Raw genomic sequence first — 23296 nt, 5'->3', positions numbered from 1 at the left:
CGTCCCTCGCGTGATACTCCACTACTCACTTACATTAACTATCAGAAGCGGAGCACAAGGGACCGTTCGATACGAATACATAGGGCATGGTTTTGGCTAACTGTAATTAAGTTTGCCGTATGACGGACAGATGATACACGATAGCGCTGGAGGTCCACAACTCTACCTACTCACTCTAGCTAGCGAACGCTAGCACCAAGTCACCCCCAGTTTTCCGGTCTAATGCAAAGTTGAGGTTCGGCACATCCGACCAAACTTCCAAGTAAGCAGTACATTAACGACCCTCCCTCCGCTAGAGCCGCACCACACCAAACGAGCAACATTCCTTTTATACGGTAAAACAAAGATTTAGTAGGGAGTCACAAGTTACGATTACGAGCAGGTGGTACAAAACAAATAGGAGTCAAAGTTCCAGATATTGGTTGTCTTGCCCATATGAAAGAAAGCGCGGCGCCAAGACTTCCGTGCTTTACGCAATATCAAGCAAGAAGTGTGTGATGCGGTTCATGTTTTGGTTCGGGTTCTCCAGCGACGGAAGGTCGCCCAATTCCTCCGACAGTCGCACTTCCCGGTACAGCTCATTCGAGGCCGCCGCGTCACCCGCTACCAAATGAAAGGTTAACCGAGCAATCACGTTTTTCAATCCCGTAACAATCTCGTCCCGCTGATCCAGGGAATTTGCTTCAAATACGTGCACTTCTCCAGATTTTGTCGTCATGGTAATAAAGCACAAATTCGAGTCGGATTCCTCGTACTCGTCATTCTCGATTTCATCGTTACGGTCCTCCTCGATTGCGTCGGCTTGCGTCGAACCCGAAGCGGACGTACGAATGGAGTGGATTTGCAAAATAGGTACATCGTGGACGATGCTTTCGGTCAATTTCCCGCCCGCTGGTATGGTCCATACGAGCTTGGGCTGAATTGACAAGCTATCGCCTCCGTTGGTGCCCGCCGCCAAAGTCAAGTGGATGCTCTTGCCCTTCCAATCGTCGGTGTCGTTACCCAGCGTTTGGGGCGCTTGCAAGTACATGAGCGAGACACCGTTGCCCATCATGGTACCTAGAAACTGGAGGGTAAAAGTTTCGTCAAACATGATCCGTTGGGGCGTCTGCCGCAGATCGGCATTCGTGAAGAACCGGTCGTAAAAGAGGTCCATAATTCGCTTGGGCCGCTCCGTCGTATTTTTTAACGTGTATGCGACGCACGGATTGTCGGACGCGGTGGTGTCTTGGGAGCAATGCAAGGCTGCCAGAATCTTTTGCGAAGCGGATTTGTGCGGGGATTCCCCAAAGGGAACGCTCTGGATTGTTTCGATGCTTTCGTTCGTTTCGTTTACCTTGCGAATCGGGGACTCGTGGATCGCATAGTCCCGAAAGTTGGCACTGGCATCGTCCGCATATTCGGCATCCATCTGTGACGGCAGATGCAATGATTCGTCGACGGGACCTTCTGGCGATGGATGTCTCCTCGTACCCGGCATCGGTGCATCAAAGAGTCTATCCACCGCACTCATTTTGTCGTCGTCGACGACGGGACGACTTCCGAGATAGTCGTCATCGGCCTCGTCCCGATCCATTGGCACGGAGTACCGCGAGGCCGATAGCTTGGCAGTGTATGCCACGTCCGCTCCAGTGATTGATCGGGGATAGGATTCCTTGAGAGAGTGTTGTTGGAGTTCCTGTTGAGGCTGCGATTGCGTTGGTTCCCGAGGTGACTGGTACGGAGTCGAAGCATCCGGTGATTTCTTGTCAAACAATTGCCGCTTGATTCTTTCAACGTAAGTGGCCGCTTCGGGAGTCAGTATTTCCAAATTGCCTAGTTCATTCCCGTCATCGTGTACGTTGAGTGTGGCTAGCAGGCTAGGATCTTGGTATTGATTCGCGGAGGACGGTGTGTCGGCGGGCAGTGTCAACGGCGTGGAGGGCGGCCAACGCGAGGAACCTTTCGTGGTACTGCTGCCTTTGCGACCTCCGAGAAAACTCCGGCGTCGGGTCTGGTCCAGAGGGACGCCCACCGGTGCCGGTGTTCCGTTTTCGTTGGCACCCGGGGTACCCCCGTGTACACCCCCACCCTCCGTAGTCTTTTTCACAAAGGTAAATCCCATGCTCGGTGCTTAGACAGCGACGGATTGTCTGAAGTGAATGAATGAAATCCTCGAGGACTGGAACGAGCCTTTTGCTGTGTGCGCTTGTACGTATGTGGGTAGTGTCAGCGCAGCGTCCAACAACCCAGTCAACCGTTCGCAAAAAGGGCGTGTCGAGCAAAGTAACAAAAACAGTAAGTGTAGATTGCTTCTCGGCAGTCGACTGTGGATGCCAGTGTGGGGAGCCGAGCAGTCTTGTTTGATTTTGTGCTCGAACGGAACGCTAGCCCAAGGTCCTTTCCCCCCCAAAAACGGCGAATGCACGCGGAAAGGGAAGGAACGCACCCAACCGCAGTGTCTGCACGCACGGTTCCTATCAAACTCTAGTAGTAGGAGGAGACACGATACTCGTTTTCTCTCGGAAGCTTACTCGTTCCGGTTTTTACTGTTAGGGAATACGCATGAGTGCTTGGGAAGCTAGACAGGGAGGGATGCCTGCTTTCTTGGTTCGGCCGAATCGTGAAGGTACTTACAGTTGCGACACGGACGCTGGACAAGTTAGGCGAACTCGTCCGTTGAGTTGTGTCAGTTTCACGCCTGCCTTTTGTAAATCCAAAATTCCGTAGCCCGACTCATGGATAGAATGTGGAATTTACTTACAACTTGATTTGCTTTCCTTTGAACACTTTGAATGTTGAAAACACGATTGACCGTGACTGTGCATGGCGAGCAAAAAATTCAAATACAATCGGCAGCAGACAACAAAACCAAAGCTGGAGATTGTATCTATCTATCTCTACGCACTGCGACAAGCGAGTCTCTCTCCTGTACTCTTGCTAACTGTACCTCATACACTAGTAACTGGAAAATAGCCACAGGGACATACACTAAGGGAAACGCTTTGCTACTCCATTAGAGCATAACGGAGGGATTCTCGCTTTCCTGCGCGTTGCGAAGCTTCTGGGCGGCCACCTCGAGACCTTCTCCGATCGACTCGTGTCGTCGGGTTACCTCCTTTCTCGTAGATGCCCACAACTCGCCGTGTTTGGGTTCCGCCGCAATACATCGTTCTTTCACGGCCCCTTGCTGCTCCACAGTCCCCCATTGCAGTTCAAACACGTAGTAACGGACCCACGAGTCACCGAGATCCGGATTCAGTGTTACAGCGCGATCGAACCACTTCCGCGCCTTTTCGTGCTTGCGTTCCGACGCAAATAGGCTCGCCACGGCCACAATTACCTGCGGGTCGTCCGGACACAGTTGAATGGCGTCTGCCGATTTCGACTTTTGAGTCGCGCGCGGCGCTGTCCAAATCGTTTCGGCCAACAGCATTCCCGAAGTCGGACATTCCTGCAACGCTTTCGCCAGCAAACTTTCGGAAATGCGGAGACTCCCGTTCCGACGCTCTAACCGGACGGCTTCTAACCACAATTCCGCGTTTTTGGGATTCTTCAGACGGGCCAATTCCAAAAGACTGCGCGCTTTGGTAGCACCCGCAGCTCCAGGTTTGGCTACAACGTTCCCGTTGCTCACAGCCTTGTCGGATTCCCCAGCCGCATCCTTTGCGTCGAACCGCCACGCCGATTCTTCTAACCGACTCGCCAACTTCCAGAGCGTCACGTTCTCCAAACAAGCTTCCAGTCCTCGCTGATAAAACTTGCGCGCTCGATCCAAGCTTCCCTTGTGCTTCGGCATGTCGTCCGCGTAAATCTGTCCCCCGATCATGTACAGCTTGGCAAATTTGGGATACTTTTCGATTCCTTCTTCTACCAGCTTCAGCGCATCCCCGAAACACTTTTGCTCCCGTTCCAGAATCGCCGATTTCATGTATACGCGGGCCGTCGGTGCTCGTTCACGCGCCCGAGCGAACAGGACTCGCGCTCGCTCCAGTTCGTCGTTTTCCCACTCCAGCTTGGCCGCCGCCAACCAGACCGACTCAGAATCCGGGTTGGCCGCAAAGGCGTCCGTCAGGATCTGACGTGCCTCGTCGACCTTGCCCGCCATCCATTGCTCCTTCGCGCGCAATAACCAGAAAATCTCCACCCGCGGTAAAGCATGTGTGGCATCCCGTAAACGCTCTTCTAGTGTTACCGCTGTCCCATGCTGGCGTTCCAATTCTACCGCTTGCATCCACAAAACACGCTTGCTCGGAAACACTCGCAACGCGTGCGCGAGAATAGACCGTGCCGTCACGACGGAACCCCGGGCAACACAAGCTTTGGCGTCTTCCGACCAGGTACGCAGACAATCCTCTTCTTCCACGTCTTGACCAATCGTATGGTGTATGATTGCCGCACTTGTGATCGGTGCGTCGGCCGATTCCGCCTTCTCGGCTTCCTCTAACCATTGTTCTCGCGATATAACGGCGTCTTGTTTCCGAAGCGACCGTACGGCTCGATCGACAATCTTGGATACCGTATCAACGTGATCTTGCGATTCTTCCAGCTTGGCCGCTGCCAGCCAGACCGAGCGATCGGATGGTAAGGCTTTGCGGGCTTTGTTCAGCACCTTTTGAGCGCTCTGATATGTTTCGAGGCGTGCCAAGGCAAGCCATAAATCGACGTCTTGCGGAACCTTTTCGACAGCGACCGCTAATAGTACTCGGGCATCGTCGGCCTCCTCCAAGTCAATCGCAGCCTTCCAGAGCAGTGTGGAGGTTGGGTTGGCTTCGAGAGCCTTGCGCAGGACAGCTTTCTTGGCGGAGTCGGCCGTTTCCAAGGAAGCAGCTTTCAAAAAGATTTGTATCGATGTAGGTATTCTCCGGACGGCTGTCGCCAAAATGGATTTGGCTACGGGAATTGGATGCAGACGGGCGGCTTCAAGCCAAACGTCCTCATTGTCGGGGCAAACACGGGTTCCTTCCTGAATAATCTTACGGGCTTGCAGAAGCTTTCCTGCCGTTTCTTCTACGCGGGCAGAGGCAATCCAGCCAGGTCCATGCTGTGGATTGGTATCACGAACCGATTTCAGCAGCAGTCGAGCTTTATGAATATCAGCCACTTGTGAAGCGTTGTTGAGGGCTGTAGTGCTACTGCCGAGCGACGTCAGGTAGCCTTGAGGATCCACGTTGGTTTGACCGGATACGGAGTCAGACATTTTATCGAGACTCATGCCCAAGACGGTACCCCGCGCGGCACTCAATCCCGACATGTTGGCCATGGTCGTAGTTACTCCCGTGGTGTGGATGCCATCAGCGGCTGTAGTAGTCCCGGCCAAGGCTGTGTTGCCCGCAGTTGCGTCAAGATTGGCTTGATTCCTCTGCTCTAGTAGGGTATCGGAGAGCGGAGTAAACATTTCGTTTTGTTGCTGCCTTTGTCTCTTGTACTTGATGCTGTGATCCCCCACGTCGGGAATAGCTGCCCACTGGTCTTCCGAAACATCTTTCAGTTTCTCTTTGAGCTCTCTGAATTGCGATCCTATCCGTACACGAGCATTGTCCGTCTCGGCGGACGTTGCTACGGTTTCCTCTTTTCGCTGTTGGGACTTTCGTTTCCTGCTCTGCACACGTTCGTCAATGGCAGCCCAAATACGATCCGCTTCGTCATCATCTTCGTCGTACTGTCCCGGAACTTCGTTCACTGGGCGTTCCTGATAGCCGCCAAAGGCGTCGTAGGAACCCACTGTCGCCGTGGCAGGCCCCCCGGTCCCCGCTGCACCCATGCTGCCCGCACCCCGTCCCGCTCCCGGTACGTAATTCTGAGGCGCATCTCCAAAGAGACCCTTCTGCTTTTGGGCTTGCAGTTTGGCAGCGCGTGCATCCGCTGCCCGACTGCCTCCCGTGGATTCGGCCGTAAGGGCAACGTTCGCTGCGGGCCCGACATCGGAGCGCGTTGTAAATCCGGCAGCCCCGCGCCCGAGTCCGGGTACGTAGTTCTGGGGGCGAACCGCTTTGCTGCCGCTGGGACCGCCGTTGCCGACACGATTGTTCAAATACGACATGCTAAAGCAAAAGGTTGTCGAGACAGTTTTATATTGGTAGTTCGATTGACGGTGACAATGAACGATAGCTGAACGATGGGAATTCACAAGCAAGAACTGGCTAGCAGTAATAATAGGAATGGGCCAACAGGTCTGGGGACGAAACCCAATTGAGATGGCGAAGATAGGGTTCGCCCTACCAAAATGAGGATGTTGGGTACCCACGCACATCGTGTTTCCTCACGTCTTGAACGTGTGCCTTACAGACGTTCCATATGTTCAATCTTTCATATCGATTACGCGTATTTGTGTCACAGGGATCCATTGGACCGAGTATGGTATGTTGAACCTGGACTGTGGAAAGCTAAATCTTATATAGTTACAATGTTTAGGCTTCAGACGTCCCTTGATGACCTTGTTATTTCTGTGTGTCTTAATTGTATCTATGCATGATGTTGATGCACTATTTGACCGTGAATGTCTGCTACTTCTTATCTAAGAAAATAGCCCAAGCAGAAAGAGCATTTGCAAGTACGAGACTCTGAGTGGAGCCACTCTGTAGTAGGCAAATGAGGGTCGCATTCATTTATAGACAAGGAGTTCAAAATCCCTAATTGTTCTAGACAAGTTACTAGTCATCTGGTCAGGCTAATTCAATTTGGCTAAATTTTCGGTTATAGGTTTGGTTGCGAGCGCTGAAGAAACATGATTTATTCACTTTGTCATGCAATGGCTTTCGTCTAACGGTGGCACCGGAAATGCGCGTCCTCTCTTATTGTAGAGACCGCCTCATTCGGAAGCCAGCTGAACCAATTTTTGGCACGAGCGAGCCTTATAACACGAAACGAAGCATGTCGAGCTGCTTCAATCTTGCGCTATGTGTGCTTGCAGCGGTGTGTCTTCCGTGGTCCGCAACGGCCCATTTCAACTGCGGAACACGAGATCCTTCTCCTTTTGAGCAGCGCTTGGATCAAGTCCGCATCAACCATTTCAAACAGTCCACGGAAGGCCGGCGATTGATTACAGATTCTTGCGAAGAACTTTGCGTCCAGTGCGTGGAAATTGACGTATATTTCCATTTGAGCGCCGTTCCTGCTCCATCGGCCGATGATAGTGATCGGTTCTTTTTCCCGCATCCCCTCGAATCGGTTGATCGCTTTGCGGAAAGTGATACGACACTGACTATCGAAGACTTTGCCTCATTGCAAGGTATTTACAGCCTGATTGATGACAATATGCGGGTTCTCAACGAGCGGTACGCGGAGTCTCCATTCACATTCACTTGGAGAAACTCTGATCCTGCGAGTGCCAGTGTTTCCGTCAATACGGATTTGGTGGACTTTGTCGTCGACACCATGTTTGACGAGAATGGAGTTGCGTCTGAACTGCATACCGGGGATGCCAGTGTACTGAATGTCTACTTGACGTACAGACAATGTGCTATCTCAAACCAGCTCGACCCTGATACCGGCGAGCCGCTGCTCTCGTGTGGCCTCCTCGGCATTGCTGTTTTCCCAAGTTTTCAGCAATCCAACCGAAACGCCGATGGTGTGTACGTTAACTACAGCACGCTTACCGGTGGAGGGTATGTATGTCAACGAGTCTGTAATTTTGCTCTTCTGCGTGCTGAATGATTGCTCGCCACAAATTACCGTACTAACAGCAAAATACTTGCATGCTTTCTCTCTGCTTTCAAGCTTTCCAAACAACGACGCTGGGTTGACACTTGTTCATGAAGTTGGGCACTGGCTTGGACTGTATCACACGTTTCAGAATAGTGCTGCCCAGGAGGGAACCGACCCGTGCTCACCGCAGAACGGGAACGACTTCGTCGCCGACACACCTACACAGTTGGCATCGTCCCAGGACCTATACAACTGCTCATTGAGCTTTTATGAGGGTGAAGAGATCCCGGACTCGTGCCCCAACTTGGCTGGAAGCGACCCTGTGTTCAACTACATGAACTATGTCTCGAACGAAGAGTGCTGGCCCCCTGGTGTTGGGGAGTTCACGTGTGGACAGTACGAGCGCATGTACATGCAGTGGCTACTGTACCGCAGATCCGACGAGCCTTGTCAAGACAACGAAATGGAGATTGAGATTTCGATGGAGATCAACCGAAGGTTTACTAGTGAAAACGCATTCTACCTGACCTACGTGGATACGGGCGAAGTGTTGCTGAACTCGACTCGTGATTTTGAGGCCCTTGGACCTCCTTTCCAGACCGAAGTGTTGTCCGATTTCTGTGCTCCCGTGGGACAATACTCGTTCGTGCTTGTGGATGCCGCTCGGGACGGATTTTTGGACGGCGGTTTTCTCGAAGTGTCCGTGAACGGGGAGTTGGTCGGAAGTGTATCGGGCAACTTTGGAGAGTCGGCCACGATTGACTTTGGCACACCAGATGGAGATAGCGGTGCCAATTTTGTTGGGGGCTCCAACAGTGATGCTAGGCGTCGTTGTTCGACTCCTGCGATCGTTTTCTTCTGCGGGATAATATACTTGTTCGTTTAAGGTTTCTTAATGTAGCATCTGTCATCGGAAAAATCTTCTTGTTCATTGCTAACAGTAAGCGCCTTGTTTTTTTGCTTCGGTCGAGATCTAGATCCTGGAGTTCATTTGTGGCCACGGATCAACTGCTTGCCACTAAACAAGTTTACAATTGGCATTTCAATTTGGCGACATTAAAACAGTTGTTTTTTTGCTTCGGTCGAGATCTAGATCCTGGAGTTCATTTGTGGCCACGGATCAACTGCTTGCCACTAAACAAGTTTACAATTGGCATTTCAATTTGGCGACATTAAAACAGTTTTTACTTCTTTCACTCTCTAGATCGCGAGCTTTCCTAAACATTCAGCAGCGTACAGCTAGCGGAAAAGTCTTGAGCGCCTCGTCACTGTTGCTTTCTTACTTTTGGTCCTCACATCAAAAGTTTTGTTCAACATTTCCATAATTGACAGTGAGGTGATAGCTTTTGAAGTCTAACTGTAAGTGTGAGCGGCAATGGGAAATCGATTAACAGGAACCATGAGGGTCTACCTCTCTCTCTGGATAGGTCAAGAAAGGACAGGAGCATCCAGGTCTTTCTCTGAAGCGTACAGAGATGAACAAATTGAATTTTTAGGTTTGTGAATGAGTCCCATTTCCTCGCAGACAGCAAAGAGGGCTTTTCTTGGTGTCGCACCAAAAAAATTTCTTCCCCCTGCTCTGTCAACCAGGATCGATGAGAGCTGCTATGGGTGGAATAGAATAGCCTAAGTTCAGAGAGTCATGTGTTGTCCGATTTCTGTGCTCCCGTGGGACAATACTCGTTCGTGCTTGTGGATGCCGCTCGGGACGGATTTTTGGACGGCGGTTTTCTCGAAGTGTCCGTGAACGGGGAGTTGGTCGGAAGTGTATCGGGCAACTTTGGAGAGTCGGCCACGATTGACTTTGGCAGTTCTGCGGGAGGTCCGGGCCCCGTCGGCTTCCCAAGCAGCATAACGAACAGCCCGGTGGAGGCAAATGCGCCTGTGTCCAGCCCAGCGGACGGGGATACCTTTGTTCCCACACCCGTCGGTAATCCATCTTTTGTCAGCAAAGCGGCGTACCGCGGTTGGGCTGCGGCTCTTGGTGTGGCCCTGGCGGGAACGGGCTGGACGGTTGATTTGTGACACTAAATCGAAACCGTATCACTGTCTTGTTTCGTATTTTGTGCATGAGGCTGTTTTTATTCGTCCGCCGAGACCGAGAGCCAGAGCATAGCGTCGATGGACACAACAAACAAACATTGCGGTGGCGACGAAGTTTTTCAGTGTAAACTATGTAATCTTTGTATGACTTGACAATCTTTGCTTTGGAAAGCATGATGCCTGATGTGTTCACAAGAGAGACTTCGACCAGGGCCCGTATTCCCAAACCCGAGACTTTATTTCGAATAGGCGATGTCTCGACGTAACGGCACCATGGAGCATTCTCGACAACTTTCGTACTCCTGTAGGATCGTTCGACTGTTCCCAAGTTCGGGGTTCTCCCCAACGTGAGAACTGTGGACGTTGACTCTCATATACCTACCTACCTATTAGTAACCTACCTATTGACATTCGAGCTTTTTGCCGTAGCAAGGTTACAGTGGCACAGCAGTCACGATTCGAGACTATTTCCGGAGTATTGCGTCCGTGCGTCGCTCACTTCCCGTGGAATCCTCGACCTTACATTGACACTTACTGTAAGGGCCATCTACGGACCGGATCTCTGTCGTCCGGTAATCGAGTAGTTATATATTTTGTCCAATCGGATAACGCTGATAGAACGGCACGTCGTCGTACCTGTTCTCCGCCCGTGATTGGTTGGCAGAGAAGTGGTAGCTAGCTAGGTACTAGCGTACCGTACCGTATCGTGCCGCGGTAAAAAAAGACCCAAAAGCGAGACAATTATGAAATTTACCAATTACGCAGATTTACCAAAACGAGCCGAACGGGAAAAATTGATCATCGTGTGTCCACGCCAGAGATCTGAACGGTTTGGCTGTTTGGGCTTCGAATGTCCTCGACGTACTGCATGCCGCACAGGTCGTGTACGGGAGGAGCGGAGGAAACGAGAGTACCCCGAAACACATACAAACATACGCAGCAGCAGCAGCATTCGTCACCCACAACTTCTTGGTTTTCTTCTAGCTTTAGTCTTTGCTACATTAGCTAGTAGATCCCAGTATATTGGCACTGGTAGTACCAACAACCGTTAGTTCTAGTGCTACCGTTGGTAGCTATTGGTATTCGTGTGGTACTGCATACATACTTGTGACAGTCGTTACTCTTCGACCCTGTTGGGAAGGTATTGCGGATTGTTTCGTGTATCCGACAGTAGGCAAGTTTAGAGGCGCAAGCATCGAGCGTTGTTTGCCGGTAGAGTAAAGAAGATCTTGTCGTTGCTGTTGGTATATTGGCAGTGAACGTTAAACCACCGGTAGGCAAACACCTTTTCCTAGGTAAAAGAAAGCTTGTTTGATTCCGAGTTACCATGTCCGACACCGAAGAAGACCATTACGCCGACGCAATGGAAGTAGAAGCCGTCGCTGCGGAAGACGAAATGTCTTCTGCTGAGGACAACGCCGACGATGACGAAGAAGAAGAAGAAGCGATCGTGGAAGCCCAAGCGGTGGAAGCCCACAATGATGACGACGACGTTGGTGACGATGATGACCACAATAATAACGAGGAGTTTGCCGCAGTCGCGGCTCCCATCGAGGACGAAGAAGATGACGACGACGAAGAAGAAGCCGTAGCTGCGGCGGTGGTGGTAGACGAAGACGAGGATAGCAATGAAGTGGACGTGCACACACTTCCCCCCTCCAAGCCAAGACCCACCAAGTCCTCATCTGGAGCAGCCGGCGGTGCAACTGCCAAAAAGGTGAACAAAAAGAAGAAGACCGCGGCGGCCTCTACCAAAAAGTCAACTGCGAGTAATTCAACGACCACAACGCAACCGCCCTCCAAAAAGAAAAAGAAGAAAAAGCCCGAAGGGTCGTCCTCCGAACTCGCCGGCTACGCTAAGGTTCCCCCGGAACGTCTCGAAGCCGGTGCCGATGCCCGTGCCATGCTCCGCGAAACCGTACCCACGCTACCCATGGCCGTAGCCGAAACCCAAGTCCGTTCCTTTGGGCATTTGGTACTGGACAGTCCCAAAGATGCGGCCGCGCACAGTCGATTCGCTACTACTAGCGCATTGTATCCCATTGGCTTTTCTTGTGATCGCTACGAGTTCAGTCCGGTGCACGGTCGCACGCTCAAATTGCGCTGTTCCATACTAGACGGTCGAATCATCAAACGTAAGCAAAAGGCCTCGGGTCATCCCGTCTCCAAAATTCACGATGGTCCCATCTTTCGCATTCTATGGGGTCGCGGAGTCGACGAGGAAGTGGACACGATTGATTATCCCTTTGATCCCAAGATACACGCCCAGCCCGTCGGCCGCAAGGACAAGAGCAGTAGCTCGGCCTCGACCACTTCACTCGGAGCGTTGTTTCTCCCGGAACCCCACATGCGCGTCAAGGTGCGCTTCGACAAGCATCAATATTTTGGCGGAACAGTCCTTTCGGTGGTCAAACCGGAAGTGACGTCGCCTAAATTCAAAAAGGCGCGCACGGCATCGTCAGTGGCAATCCGCATTCGCTACGACGACGGATCCGTCGAAACAATTCAGTATCCCGATCCCGACGTCAAACTAGCCATGCCAGGTACGCTTTTTTATTTTGGTTTTTATTTTTTGTGTTACTCATCTTTGTCCTCTGGCACTCACATGTATACGGATTTACTTTTACAGGTGCCGAAAACGACATTGACGATCAAGGACGATTAGAATTGACACAGATCGATGACAAGCCCGTCATGTCTGTCGTCGGAGAGTCTCCACTGGAAGCCTGGGGGAAAGTCTTGACAAAACTTGGTCTGCTGGATGAGATCATGCTTGATATGGCAATGGACCAAGTCGTCAAGTCTCGAGCACAAGGTCTACAAGAAGCCAAGCAAAAGCTGGAAGGAAAATTTCCCTTGCCGCCGCATCACGTCCCGCGTTCCGTCACCAAGTCCCCCCTTCCCGATCGAGGATCTCCTGATAGTAGAGCGGCTTCACCATATCCAGTTTCGTCCAACGGTGACGATGAGGGTGTATCGACTCCTGCAATGGAGGAATCAAACGATGGAGAGCAAGCCGTCGAGGCCGAACAAATAGACGAAGATCGTGAGCCCATGTCGGAACGCGAAAAGCATCTACGGGAAATGCTGCAGGAGGTGACGGAAGAGTTGGAGGAAGTAGAAGCAGAGGAACGGTCGGCGGCCATTGCGTTAGCCGACGCACGTATTCACGCTGTGGGTCCACTTTTGTGCAATCCTTTCCATGATGATGAGTCTGGGAAGTCGCAGCAAAGTTCGTGGCTGGCTACGGCCGTCCGAAAAGAAAAAACTCGAATGGGTAGTACCGGTAACAGGCGCAAGGTGGTTACAGCACTCGATCTGTTGGAGCGCAACGATACGTTTTACAACGCTGATATTGAAGCTTTGATCGAGGGTCTTCCAGGAAGCGAATATTGCGGTGCGTATGTCTACCAGGCTTTCCGATCTGGCGGATCGACTTTATTGAATCGTGCATGGATCCACGAAGCACAGTTGCGTCAAGAGAAAGAAGCCATAAAACTTCTCAAGCGCTCGAGAGAGTGTGAAGTCAAGGAACAGCAAGAACAGGAACGCGCTCAAAAGAAGCGCAAACGAGAAGAAGACAGAGATGAAAAGAAAAGACAAAGGCTGGAGGAGGAAGACCACAGGCGAAAGCTTCGCATCGACGAACGCCTTTCTAAGCTCAAGCTTCAGGTTGAAGACCGGTTGTATAAGGAAGCATCCTTTCAGAGAGAAAGGGCTGCTGCTGTTCTTGCCAAAAGTGTCTCGAAGGAGTTCGTCCGTAGGCGGCGGGCGGCAGAGTTGGTCGCTAGTCAGTCCATCATTGAAGAAAAGAATAGAGCGTCGATCCGAGGAGCTGATGCAATGGTTGCTTTGTCAGCAATCCCTCCGATCTCCAAGATTTACGACGAGGATTCGGTTCGCGTTTGGAATTTTATGTCGACCTTTGGAACCTTTTTTCTTGAGAGAGGCTTTATCGCCGAGATTCCCACCTTGGATTCTCTTCAAGACGCTGTTGACTGCCTTCGTGGTACTTCAAGGGTGACAGCAATGGCTGCCGATGACGCTGTGACATCACTTACTGATTTAGCCATTGCTCTCTGCAAGCCTCTGGCTGCTAGTCTGACACGCGTGTTGTTTGCAAGCCTTATTGCACTGAATCCGATTCTGCAAAAAGACTTTGGAGCGGCATTTTTCAATGAAGTAAATGCAACTTCGACAAAGGATAGAAAAGAAGAGGAGGCTGGCGACGAACCCACAACACAGCCATCTGACCTTTTACTACCGGTCAACTCAATGACATGGCAAGACATAGCTCGAGTTTCTTTCCTTTCTGATGCTCTTGGCGAACTTGGATACGCGAGGCACGAAGCTGCTCACTTATTGCGTGGATACAGAAGCGCAGGTCATCCTAATTCTAAGGAAGCGCGTCGCCTTCGACAGGCAGAGGACAATGCAATTGCTCTTTTGCGTCAAGAGATTTCAAGTTGTACGGATGTACAAAAGAGAGATCCAAAAGTGCCGTTTCGAATTGAAGTTCCTTGCCGGCCGACTGCTGCTGCACTGGACTTACGCTTCTTCTTGTCGAATATCAAGTCGGCATCTGACAAGGCTTTTTATGTAATCCACGACAATCTAGCCAGCGCTATTCGTGTACTGCCATCCTTGCCGCTTGACGAGGCGCTTCTTGTACAGAGCAACCTTGAACAGGCGACAAATCTAATCCAAGGTATTGCTGAATCTGAGCATCCTTCAAAAAATGAATTGAAAGTGTTACGAAAGGTCCGTAACCTCTGCATTGACTCGCTTGAAAAAGCAAGTGCAAACAAGTCGACGAATTGGACATGGAAGCAACGGCAAGAAGCCACACTTGTCCTTGGTGATGGGACAAGAACGGTTGCAACTCGTCAAACAATGGGATTACTGGATGGTCTCCTTTTATGTAAGAGTGAATTTAAGGAACTTTCGCATCGGCGGGAGAAATATATGGAAGACGCACTACGTCTGAAGGAAGAAATGGAACGAGAAAAACTGAAAGACGAAGATGATGAGGACGACGAGGACGAGGACGATGAAGACGACAACGGGGAGAGCCGTGTGGAAATCGTTGCGCAGATTGATTTAAATCACACCGACAGCCCAAGCGACGCCAAAGAGCTTCGAGAGTCCACAGATTTACCGGTAAAGATTGGCAAGGAGACGCCTTACGATGACTTCTGCGCAGACATTCCCCTTGCCCCAGAGTTAATCCGTAGGTGTCTGGCTGTTCTGCGTGCGCTCGCAATGACCGGGCCAGCGGAACCATTCCATTATCCCGTTGACCCTCAAACCAATCCCGGATACTACGATATGGTCCTGCAGCCAATGTGTCTGCGCGAAGCGGGACGGCAGTTGCGAGTTGCTGCCGATGCTCATCGGAAAGCCCGCAATCAGCATGATCAAAGCATTGAAGCTGCTGTCGCTCAATTTGGTAGGAATATACGCCTGATTGCGCAGAACTGCCTATCGTACGCGAACGCTGGCCCCACTGTCATAAGCGCGGGTTCAGAGTTGCTTCGAATTTTTGAGCGCCTTTTTCTTGACTGGGTACTCGCTCCCGATCATCTGCTTCCTTCGTTAAACGAGCTGGATGATGATCGATGTATTGATCACCATCCGTCAGATGAGCAATCAACGGTGTTGCTGTGTGACAGTTGCGAAGGGAAATTCAACATCACCCGACTAAACCCCCCGCTTCGGGACATCCCGAAAGGTGATTGGTTTTGCCCTCGCTGCGTAAGCGGTCGCTGGTGGGGTCATCTTGATCCGCGCATCGGAAAGAGGGTGAAAGGGGGTACCGACAATTCTTTTGAAGGTAATGGGGAAGCTACAATAGAGAAATGCGCTTTTAGATGCCCGGAGAAGCGACAAGGAAATTCGACTTTGATGTACCAAGTAAGGTTTATCGACGGACGTATTGAACAGTGGTCGTTGGAGAAGCTAGACAGTGCTTTAGCCATATCCGGCTTGTCCGTTCCCGCGATTAAGTGTCTTGAAGCAGTTTCCGAGAGCCCTGGGTATGGTTATGGAGTCGACCACGGGCTTCGTGTCGATCTGGTTCCTGTTCCGCTCAATCCATACGTGTCGGACGCGGCTGCGCAGGTCGTATTATCAAGCTCGGTCTTTCGCGATACCATTACAGCTTCTGCGACATTGCTTGTGATCGATCCTAGAGAAATGACAGCATCAGAATGGCTGAGGCTACTTGTTCTTCTCACTATGAAATGCTCCTCAAGTGACGTCATTCAAAACGTTGTTAGCGAAATGGAATCGAAGGCAGCTGAAACTATGTCTTTAAGTCTCGAGAAACTTTCAAAGGTAACGGATATCAAAGACATCCTACCAGAAGTCATTGAAGATGACGGTGACGTCCCTCCAATTGAAGAGTCTGCAAGTCATGTTATAGGCGAGTCGGATTTTGTTGAAAGTCAGCGATTTGACACGTCCAATGGAAAGTCGGATGAGACTCGACCGTCCACCCCGAAAGTTGAGCGATTCAGTGTTGTTGAGGCCAGCTCTGTTGAATTTGTGGAAGACGTTGACATGGACACGATGCCAGATACGCCTGGTTCCATTTCAACACAAGAAGCCACTCAAGTTGCTGAAGCGATTCCGATCAATCAGGAGAAGGTAGATATTCACGTCAAGGCAAAGAAAGCGAAATCCAAGAGGGACAGAATCATCGAGGACAGCATAGTCGGATACAATGTTAAGTCTCAACTTCGCCCTGCACTAGCTTCCTTTGAACAGGACAGTGTGTCGAGTGTGATTGATTCCAGCCTAACTAAAAATCCCACGCTCGACTTTTCAAAGATGCGTTGCCGTCGTACGGTCTGCCATTTCTGTGGACTAACAGACGCCGCACTCGGTCTTCCTCTAGTTCGCGTCCCGAACGAAGAAGAATGGAGCAGTTTGATAGCTCTAGCATCAAGAGGTAGACGGACGCATTTAATTGCCGAAGTTCCTGCTATCGACGTTGTTTCCAGTCCCCATACCAAGCATAAAGAGCCGAAACTTGTGTCATTGTCAATACGTGTCGGCGAAGAGATTATTTCAGCCAAAGAGACGCTTTTCACGAAGTTAGACGATGTTGGAATGCTTCAACTTATCCCCAGATCAGAACAAGGGTTTCAGTCGGATTTGTTGTTCAAGTACAATCTTGGTCTTCCGTTTGTGTCTGGCTCGCTATCCGCCCATGAAAGTTGTGCTGTAGCTGCTCATAATGCACGCAAGGAGATGATGATTGAGAAGTACAGAGCACGACGAGCCGAGCTTGTTGAAAAAGAAGCTGGAATGGCGTGTGGTCGAACTCTCCAACTCGGACAGGATCGGATGGGTCGCACTTTTTGGAAGTTCCTGAGCGACTCAGAGTCTCTTTTTGTCTGTACCGACTCGACTGGAAAGTCGGCTCCATCCGATCAACCTGTTTGGCATCGATATTCATATCCTGAGAGTATAGCAAGCGTTTTGGTCGGGCTAGACAAGGATGATGTTGTCAAGGACTTAGAAAGGGTGTTCCCCTTTGCGGTTCGCATGGTGAAGGAAAGAACTTGGACGGATATGCTGCTTAAGAAAAAATTTCCTCAAGTCAGCCATTTCTTGAGCCGTGGTGCTCACAGCAATGGGGATGCTATGGATATCAACGGCGAACGATCAGTCGAAGTGGAAGGGGGGTTTGATGTACGTAAAACCGGTATGTGTTATGTTTTACGCTCTCTGTTTTCTAACTCTTGTTGTAAAACTGCAGCCTTACTCTGAGGGCGAGGAAGTGTTGGTGGAGTCGAAGTCCGGAGACCTTCTTTGGGATGCCAGTGTGATTGAAGTGTCAACGGGGAGCGGGGATGACTTGGTCAGAGTAATTGACGCTTACAAGGTCTCTTACAACGGTTGGAGCGCTCGTTTTGAAGATTGGGTGAAGCCTAGTCGGGTAATTGAGCCGAACGAAAATAACCGATTATTGCAGGACGAATTACTAGAACAGTATTCGGAGACTCGCGGCGGTTTGCCACCAGCGCTTAACATGTTGAGGGCGAAGGATTACCTAAACATCCGGGATCGTGCTCGCGGAAATTTGCCGCTTCCCGATTTTGCTCGGATCGCCTACTTGAATGAAGGCATGTCATCGAGCGAAAAGACTTTTGGTTTGGCGAAAGCAGCTCTTCTTGCGGTTGACGCTGCCCTTCCCATTGGTTCGCTGGATGCCACGGACAAAGGTCCGTGGCGCTCAACATACGCAGAACGGTGGAGATCAATGGTAAAGAAAGCCGAAGGACCGGCGCAGCTCATGAGGTGTATCATTTTGTTGGAAGATACCATCACTGAGGATTGGATCAAGCAGGATCTGGGACACTTGCGCACAGTTTTACCTGGGCGTTGGAAAGCTTTAGGAGAAGCGACACCAGCAGGCCTAGCCATGCGCATTATCCTCTTGGACCGAGCCATTATGTACGAAACTGTAGATCGCAAGCGATTTTCTTGCAAAAAAAAGCAGAAGTAATCAAGTTTCGTCATGAATGCTTTGTCAGCAAGTATTAACAGACAAGATGGACCCACAAAGCCGCACTTTTGGGCTTTGCTATTGACTGTGACTATGTTATCATTTTTTTGCTGACAACGTCAATACTACAGTGCCGAGTAGACGTAGAAACAGTTCTGTGAACCCTACACAAAGGCGAGAAAAGTGGAATCCTCAACAGGAAATTTGGTGCTTTGGTCTCTTTTGAAGCAAATAGTCACAGGTTATTATGGTTGACAATTTTGGCAACCTAATATCATTGATGTAATAGTAAAAGAAACGTCACACTTTCTATTCGTAAGGTCTCTCTCTCATTTGCTGTTAATTGTCAAAGTCAACTCCTCAACTTTGTTGTGACTAGAAGAGTACAAGGTTTGGTGAGCCGCCTTAGGCAAGCATTCACGTCGGACACTATTTGAATCTGGTGTGGATTGCAACCGCATTAACTGGAAAGGCAGCTTGTTAATCAAAAACCTTATTTGTGGAGATTAGGCCAATTTTCCTTGTTAAAAGTAAGGCGGTCTGCTGATCGCGAAATCTATGATCAAGGGTCAGGCTATTCTTCTACGGGTCGTTTTGTCCTAAAGACATATCATATCATCCGTTTGACTGTTAATTTATCATAAAGACATGTTCCATAGAAGTATTACCTAGATAACTACTAGCTAGAGACAAAGGTACCATACCTATTATCATTGTGGTACCCAGTCCTGTTTTGTACCCTTTTTTTGCGGGGTCTATGGAAAACTTACTGTGGGCTCACCGCGTTGACCTTTTGTAAATCAGCACAACACCGACACATATCGCCAGGCTTTGAGTATTTATCCACCACGCTCACGGTCAATCCATCAATAGCCAAAAGTTTTATTTCGTAGAAACTACAACTACCCTTCCTTCCGTGGCAGTTATTCTGAATGACGAGCTCCAATAACGCTGCCACTTTGACTCAAGCTGAGTACGCTGCCATATGGGAGCGCGTCGACTACAATGGCAACGGTCTTTTGTCCCTGGCAGAACTCGACAAAGCCGTGGTGGAGATTTGGCCCAATCTGAATCACAAGCCTGCCATTATGCGGGCTTACAAGGCCGCCGACAAAAATGACGATGGTTTCATAAAGAAGAACGAGTTCCGCTTCTTCGTGCGCTTCATTCACTACTACAATGAATTGTGGACGAAGTTTGAATCGATCGACGATGATGGGGATCGTCGATTGACCAAATCAGAATTCCAACAAGCAGCTACAATGGTAGGTTTGGATGATCCCGATGCTGTCTTTGAAGAAATAGACTCCAACGACGGTGGTGTAGTTCTGTTCGATGAGTTCTGTTCCTGGATGGCCAAGCGGGAAAACAACACTGAGTAGAAAAGACGGACCAGCTCGAACTAGCTGAGGAACATTCTACACGACCGGGAACATCTAGGAAGTTGAATTTGGTGTGTTAGCGGAGTTACGTTGCGTTTAGCACACACCATACGCATACTCTCCAGTAATTCCAAAAATTGTGTATCTATTATTATTATTATTATTATTCACATGGACTGGCTTGGGCATGCTTCATTCCTGTAGACGACTGGCTCAACACGCCATTAAATTGGGGCAGCGAAGCGGCTGCACTCATCAACACTTCCGGCTGGGTCAGGGCAATTGGCTGAATTGATGGTTTTACCGAGTCAACGTCGATGGAATGTACCTCGGCCGCTGTTTCTATTTGTATGTCGGCCGATAACTCCACCACAGTCATCAACTTAACAGCGTCACTCCATTCTCCGGTGGACGCGACGGCTGCCGAAGCCTCTAAGGTACTCTTGCCCAACACTTCTATGTCCATCGGCTCGTTCGTCTCGGTTGTCGAAATCCCACTTTCAATAGCCTCGACCTTCTCAGCGGACCTCTCAGCAGTTTTGACCTTTTCGATTCCCATCTCTCCGCCGTGCGACTTTGCATTCGCAACAGCCAGTTTTTTGTTGCTGGACGCTTCCGACTGCATTCTTTTCTTACCATTTCCAACTTCCACGTAATTTCCTTCACATTCTGCGGCGCTTGCGCTATGGTCAATATTCAATGCATTTTTCACAGCAGGCTGGTTTGTGGTGGCTGGTACATTGGCCGATCCTGTGACAGTTTCCAACCGTTTCCTATTCGGTAGGCTTCCAATACCAACACCGTCCGTATCTATCATTCCCGAACTCTCTGAGGATACACTTGTCCAATTTAGCGATATTTGGTCTTTCCTCATACCCCTGTCCGTAGCAAATTCCGTCGCAATTGGAACCTGAACTGACGAAAAAACGAGGGCCGGAACAAGGTCAACCTGTGGTGTGGCTACAAGGGAAGAATGGACAGCCGGAGCATGAATCGTCACACAAGATTCACCATCCATATGCTGTACGGTTTCCATTATCGAGGCGGGCTTCGATTCTAGAACTACATGTACTTCGGTTTGAGGGGGTCGTGGTGCAGATGCCGTTGTCTGGCTATTTGAAAAACCAAACTCCTTCCATTCAAGACTCGCTTCCGGAATGAGAGAACAATCTTGCCCTAGCGCTTCGACAGCATTGGTAGAATGGGCGAGTCCAAAAGGAGGCCACATTTCTTCAGGATTAGGCGCCTTCGAAGATACATCGTCGTCATCTGATGCATCATCAACGTCAACGTCGAACGTATCGTGGAACTTGTCCAGCTTGAGCGCACAAAGATCCGGTACCTTCCCTGCGCATAAAGGACACTTCCATTCGTCCAGCGAATCCGAATCTTTCTTGTCCACACCAACACACGAACCGTGAAACCAACATTCGCACTTATCACAACTCAGCATGAACCGCCCATCACTAGGTCCACCGCAAAGGCAATGACGTGCGCCCTCGTCCTCTATGATGGTCAGAAGACGAGGTTCCAGCGTCATCGCTAGTGGAATATCGTCGCCTGCGATGGCCAGATCCTTTAGCGTGTTTAGGCTAAAAGCTTTTGTTTCTCCCGGTACAGGAGCAACAGCTTTGCATACTTTATCATTCCACGTGACTGCCCTCTGTAACATCTGTTTCATCATTCGCAATCCCTTCTCGTCCGGTAAATGGAGACGGGAACCCTGTTCAATCAATGCTTTCACTTCTGAAACCTGTGGTTGACGAGCGAGAATTGCAGTCGCCCTGATACTCCAACATAAACACATGAACGAATTGATGATTTCCTCAACATCTTTGAGGCTGAGAAGACCTCGATCTTTCGCTTCATCTAGAAGTAGGACCATTGCAGGTGATAAGGTTCCGTCTAAGCCTGGCCGGCCCCTGTCCGCTCGCTCTGATGTCGCTGGCACGAGCACGAGACTGCGCACACGAATACACCAAGTTTTCAAAGCCAACACATGTGCATCTTCAAATGATTCTTGTTCTTTACGCCTCAAAGCCAATTCATGCAACCCGACAAGACGAGATCGGGATCGCTCCAGTGCCCGACGAGCCTTTTCAATCTTTGCTACAAGGGTTTCCTTGGTCTCCGTTCTCAGCTTACTATCTGATATCTGACCAACACTACCCGGCGCTGTGTTACTCTCGTTTCTAGTGTTTTCACCACATTGCTCGGCATCAATTGTAATGCTAGAGCCGTCGCTTGTCTTGTTAGCATTCTCGAGATTGCTTTTTGTAAGGTCCTTTGCCTCCGTCGATATAGCGTCATCCGAATGCCCTAAATTACAAAGGATGTCTCCAGACTCACCCTCTCTCGTTTCGCATCTGGGCAGTCCCTCGACACTGGTATTTGGCTGGTTTTCCAGAGAGCGTAGCTGCTCTTCAAGAGCTTCGCACTCCTTCTCAAATTTTTCCGAGTCCTTCATTTCTTTTCGAACCTTCCGCTGATGCTTTTGAGCAATAGTCTGCCTTGATTTCTTCAATTCTTTGTCGTTGGTCCACTTGCGTATGATTGATACGATGTCCCTTGCACTGGATTTAAAAATGCGCTTAACTGAACATCGAATACATACGTACTTGTCGACACGATCAGCCTTTGATTCAGACACTCCGATACAAGAACCGTGAAACCATTCCTCGCAACTATCGCAGCCAATCATAAAGCCCTCGTATGGCCTTCGACAAATACAGTAGTTTCGTAGCGCTTGACGAAGCCTTTGCAACTCGTCCGGCATCTTCACTATGAGCGATTTATGCTCAGATATGAGTGCCTTGACACTATTGACATGCGTTTCCCCTTGATCAGTTTTGCATCGTTTTACCCTGCCAGCCCATCCCCTGGCCGTCTTGAGCCCATTTCGCAACAACCTAATCTCATTGCATTGAATCCCGAGCTTCAGCCCGTCATCAAAAAGCAATTTCGCTTCTTGGACAGACATTTTATCGCCCCCCTCAAGATATTCTTGAGCATTTTCGATCCACGCATTGGCCTCCTCCGCAAGGTCCTTTACTTGTTGAACCAACTCCACGGCGTCGGGAAAAGAATTGCCCAGTCTCTCAAACTCTCTCAATTTCTCAATCGTCAGACGCTTATCTTCCAACGACAATGCCTGCTCAACAGCATCCGACCACGCCACGAACTCTTCGCGTTCCGAAAGAAGAACACCAAGCCTTTCGAGTTGGTCGCCGACAACCACACCCCAACTGACCGCCACTCTCTTAAGCAAGCCTTTTTCCTCTTTCACAAGTCCTGATGCTTTCAGCAGATCCTTTCCCTCGGCGAGAAACCGATCAAATGCTCCAAAGAAGCGTTTGTCAAAAATGTCCCGATGCGACTCAAGATACTTCAAAGATCTTAAACACCATCTCCAGACGACGTCCAGTTGAGTCGCAGTCTCACCCTCTGGGGTTATGAGGCAGGAATGCTTCCCATCTCGTCCTAAAGCTTTAATCATCGCGTGAATTGTGCACTCACCGTTGCCTAGATGGGCCAGAGAATTCAGCTCTTGATCCGAGGCCATGGTTGAAACCGTTCCACAATGTGACACGTTGTCCTCGATCAACTTCTTCTCGTCGTCGCTCGTGGTGACATCCGTAGAGAAAGATTTGGCTTCAGTAGTCTCGGTAAACTCTTGCATCACGTTCTTGTTCGGTCCCTCGTTCTCCTTCATGGATTCTCTCGAAAAAGC

The 23296-nt window shown here is 50.0% G+C and overlaps 5 protein-coding genes across 5 annotated transcripts; 3 read left to right on the top strand and 2 right to left on the bottom strand.

Moving 5' to 3' along the window:
• Positions 1 to 330: 330 nt before the first annotated feature.
• PHATRDRAFT_45990 (predicted protein) lies at positions 331 to 2335 on the bottom strand. Its single transcript, XM_002180098.1, has one exon. It carries the CDS (start codon positions 2102 to 2104, stop codon positions 470 to 472), a length of 1635 nt encoding a protein of 544 aa, XP_002180134.1. The 5' UTR covers positions 2105 to 2335; the 3' UTR covers positions 331 to 469.
• A 586-nt stretch (positions 2336 to 2921) lies between these two features.
• PHATRDRAFT_45989 (predicted protein) lies at positions 2922 to 6022 on the bottom strand (the record flags this gene model as incomplete). Its single annotated transcript, XM_002180097.1, has 1 exon — positions 2922 to 6022. The coding sequence occupies one exon, from the start codon at positions 6020 to 6022 to the stop codon at positions 2996 to 2998; it is 3027 nt and encodes a 1008-aa protein (XP_002180133.1). The 3' UTR covers positions 2922 to 2995.
• A 719-nt stretch (positions 6023 to 6741) lies between these two features.
• On the top strand, positions 6742 to 10007 carry PHATRDRAFT_45988 (predicted protein). Its single transcript, XM_002180302.1, has 4 exons — positions 6742 to 7586; positions 7699 to 8502; positions 8831 to 8876; positions 9247 to 10007. Exons 1-4 carry the CDS (start codon positions 6760 to 6762, stop codon positions 9649 to 9651), a joined length of 2082 nt encoding a protein of 693 aa, XP_002180338.1. The 5' UTR covers positions 6742 to 6759; the 3' UTR covers positions 9652 to 10007.
• Positions 10008 to 10996: 989 nt separating this feature from the next.
• PHATRDRAFT_45987 (predicted protein) lies at positions 10997 to 18501 on the top strand (the record flags this gene model as incomplete). The annotated part of the gene is made up of 3 exons (XM_002180301.1): positions 10997 to 12212; positions 12299 to 17367; positions 17435 to 18501. The coding sequence occupies 3 exons, from the start codon at positions 10997 to 10999 to the stop codon at positions 18182 to 18184; spliced, it is 7035 nt and encodes a 2344-aa protein (XP_002180337.1). The 3' UTR covers positions 18185 to 18501.
• A 516-nt stretch (positions 18502 to 19017) lies between these two features.
• PHATRDRAFT_45986 (predicted protein) lies at positions 19018 to 22073 on the top strand. The gene has a single exon (XM_002180300.1). It carries the CDS (start codon positions 19117 to 19119, stop codon positions 19564 to 19566), a length of 450 nt encoding a protein of 149 aa, XP_002180336.1. The 5' UTR covers positions 19018 to 19116; the 3' UTR covers positions 19567 to 22073.
• The last annotated feature ends 1223 nt before the right edge of the window (positions 22074 to 23296 follow it).

The sequence above is a fragment of the Phaeodactylum tricornutum genome, chromosome 8, assembly GCF_000150955.2.
Source record: "Phaeodactylum tricornutum CCAP 1055/1 chromosome 8, whole genome shotgun sequence".
NCBI classification, from domain to species: domain Eukaryota; phylum Bacillariophyta; class Bacillariophyceae; order Surirellales; family Neidiaceae; genus Phaeodactylum; species Phaeodactylum tricornutum.
This window is presented reverse-complemented; position numbering and strand designations above follow the sequence as displayed.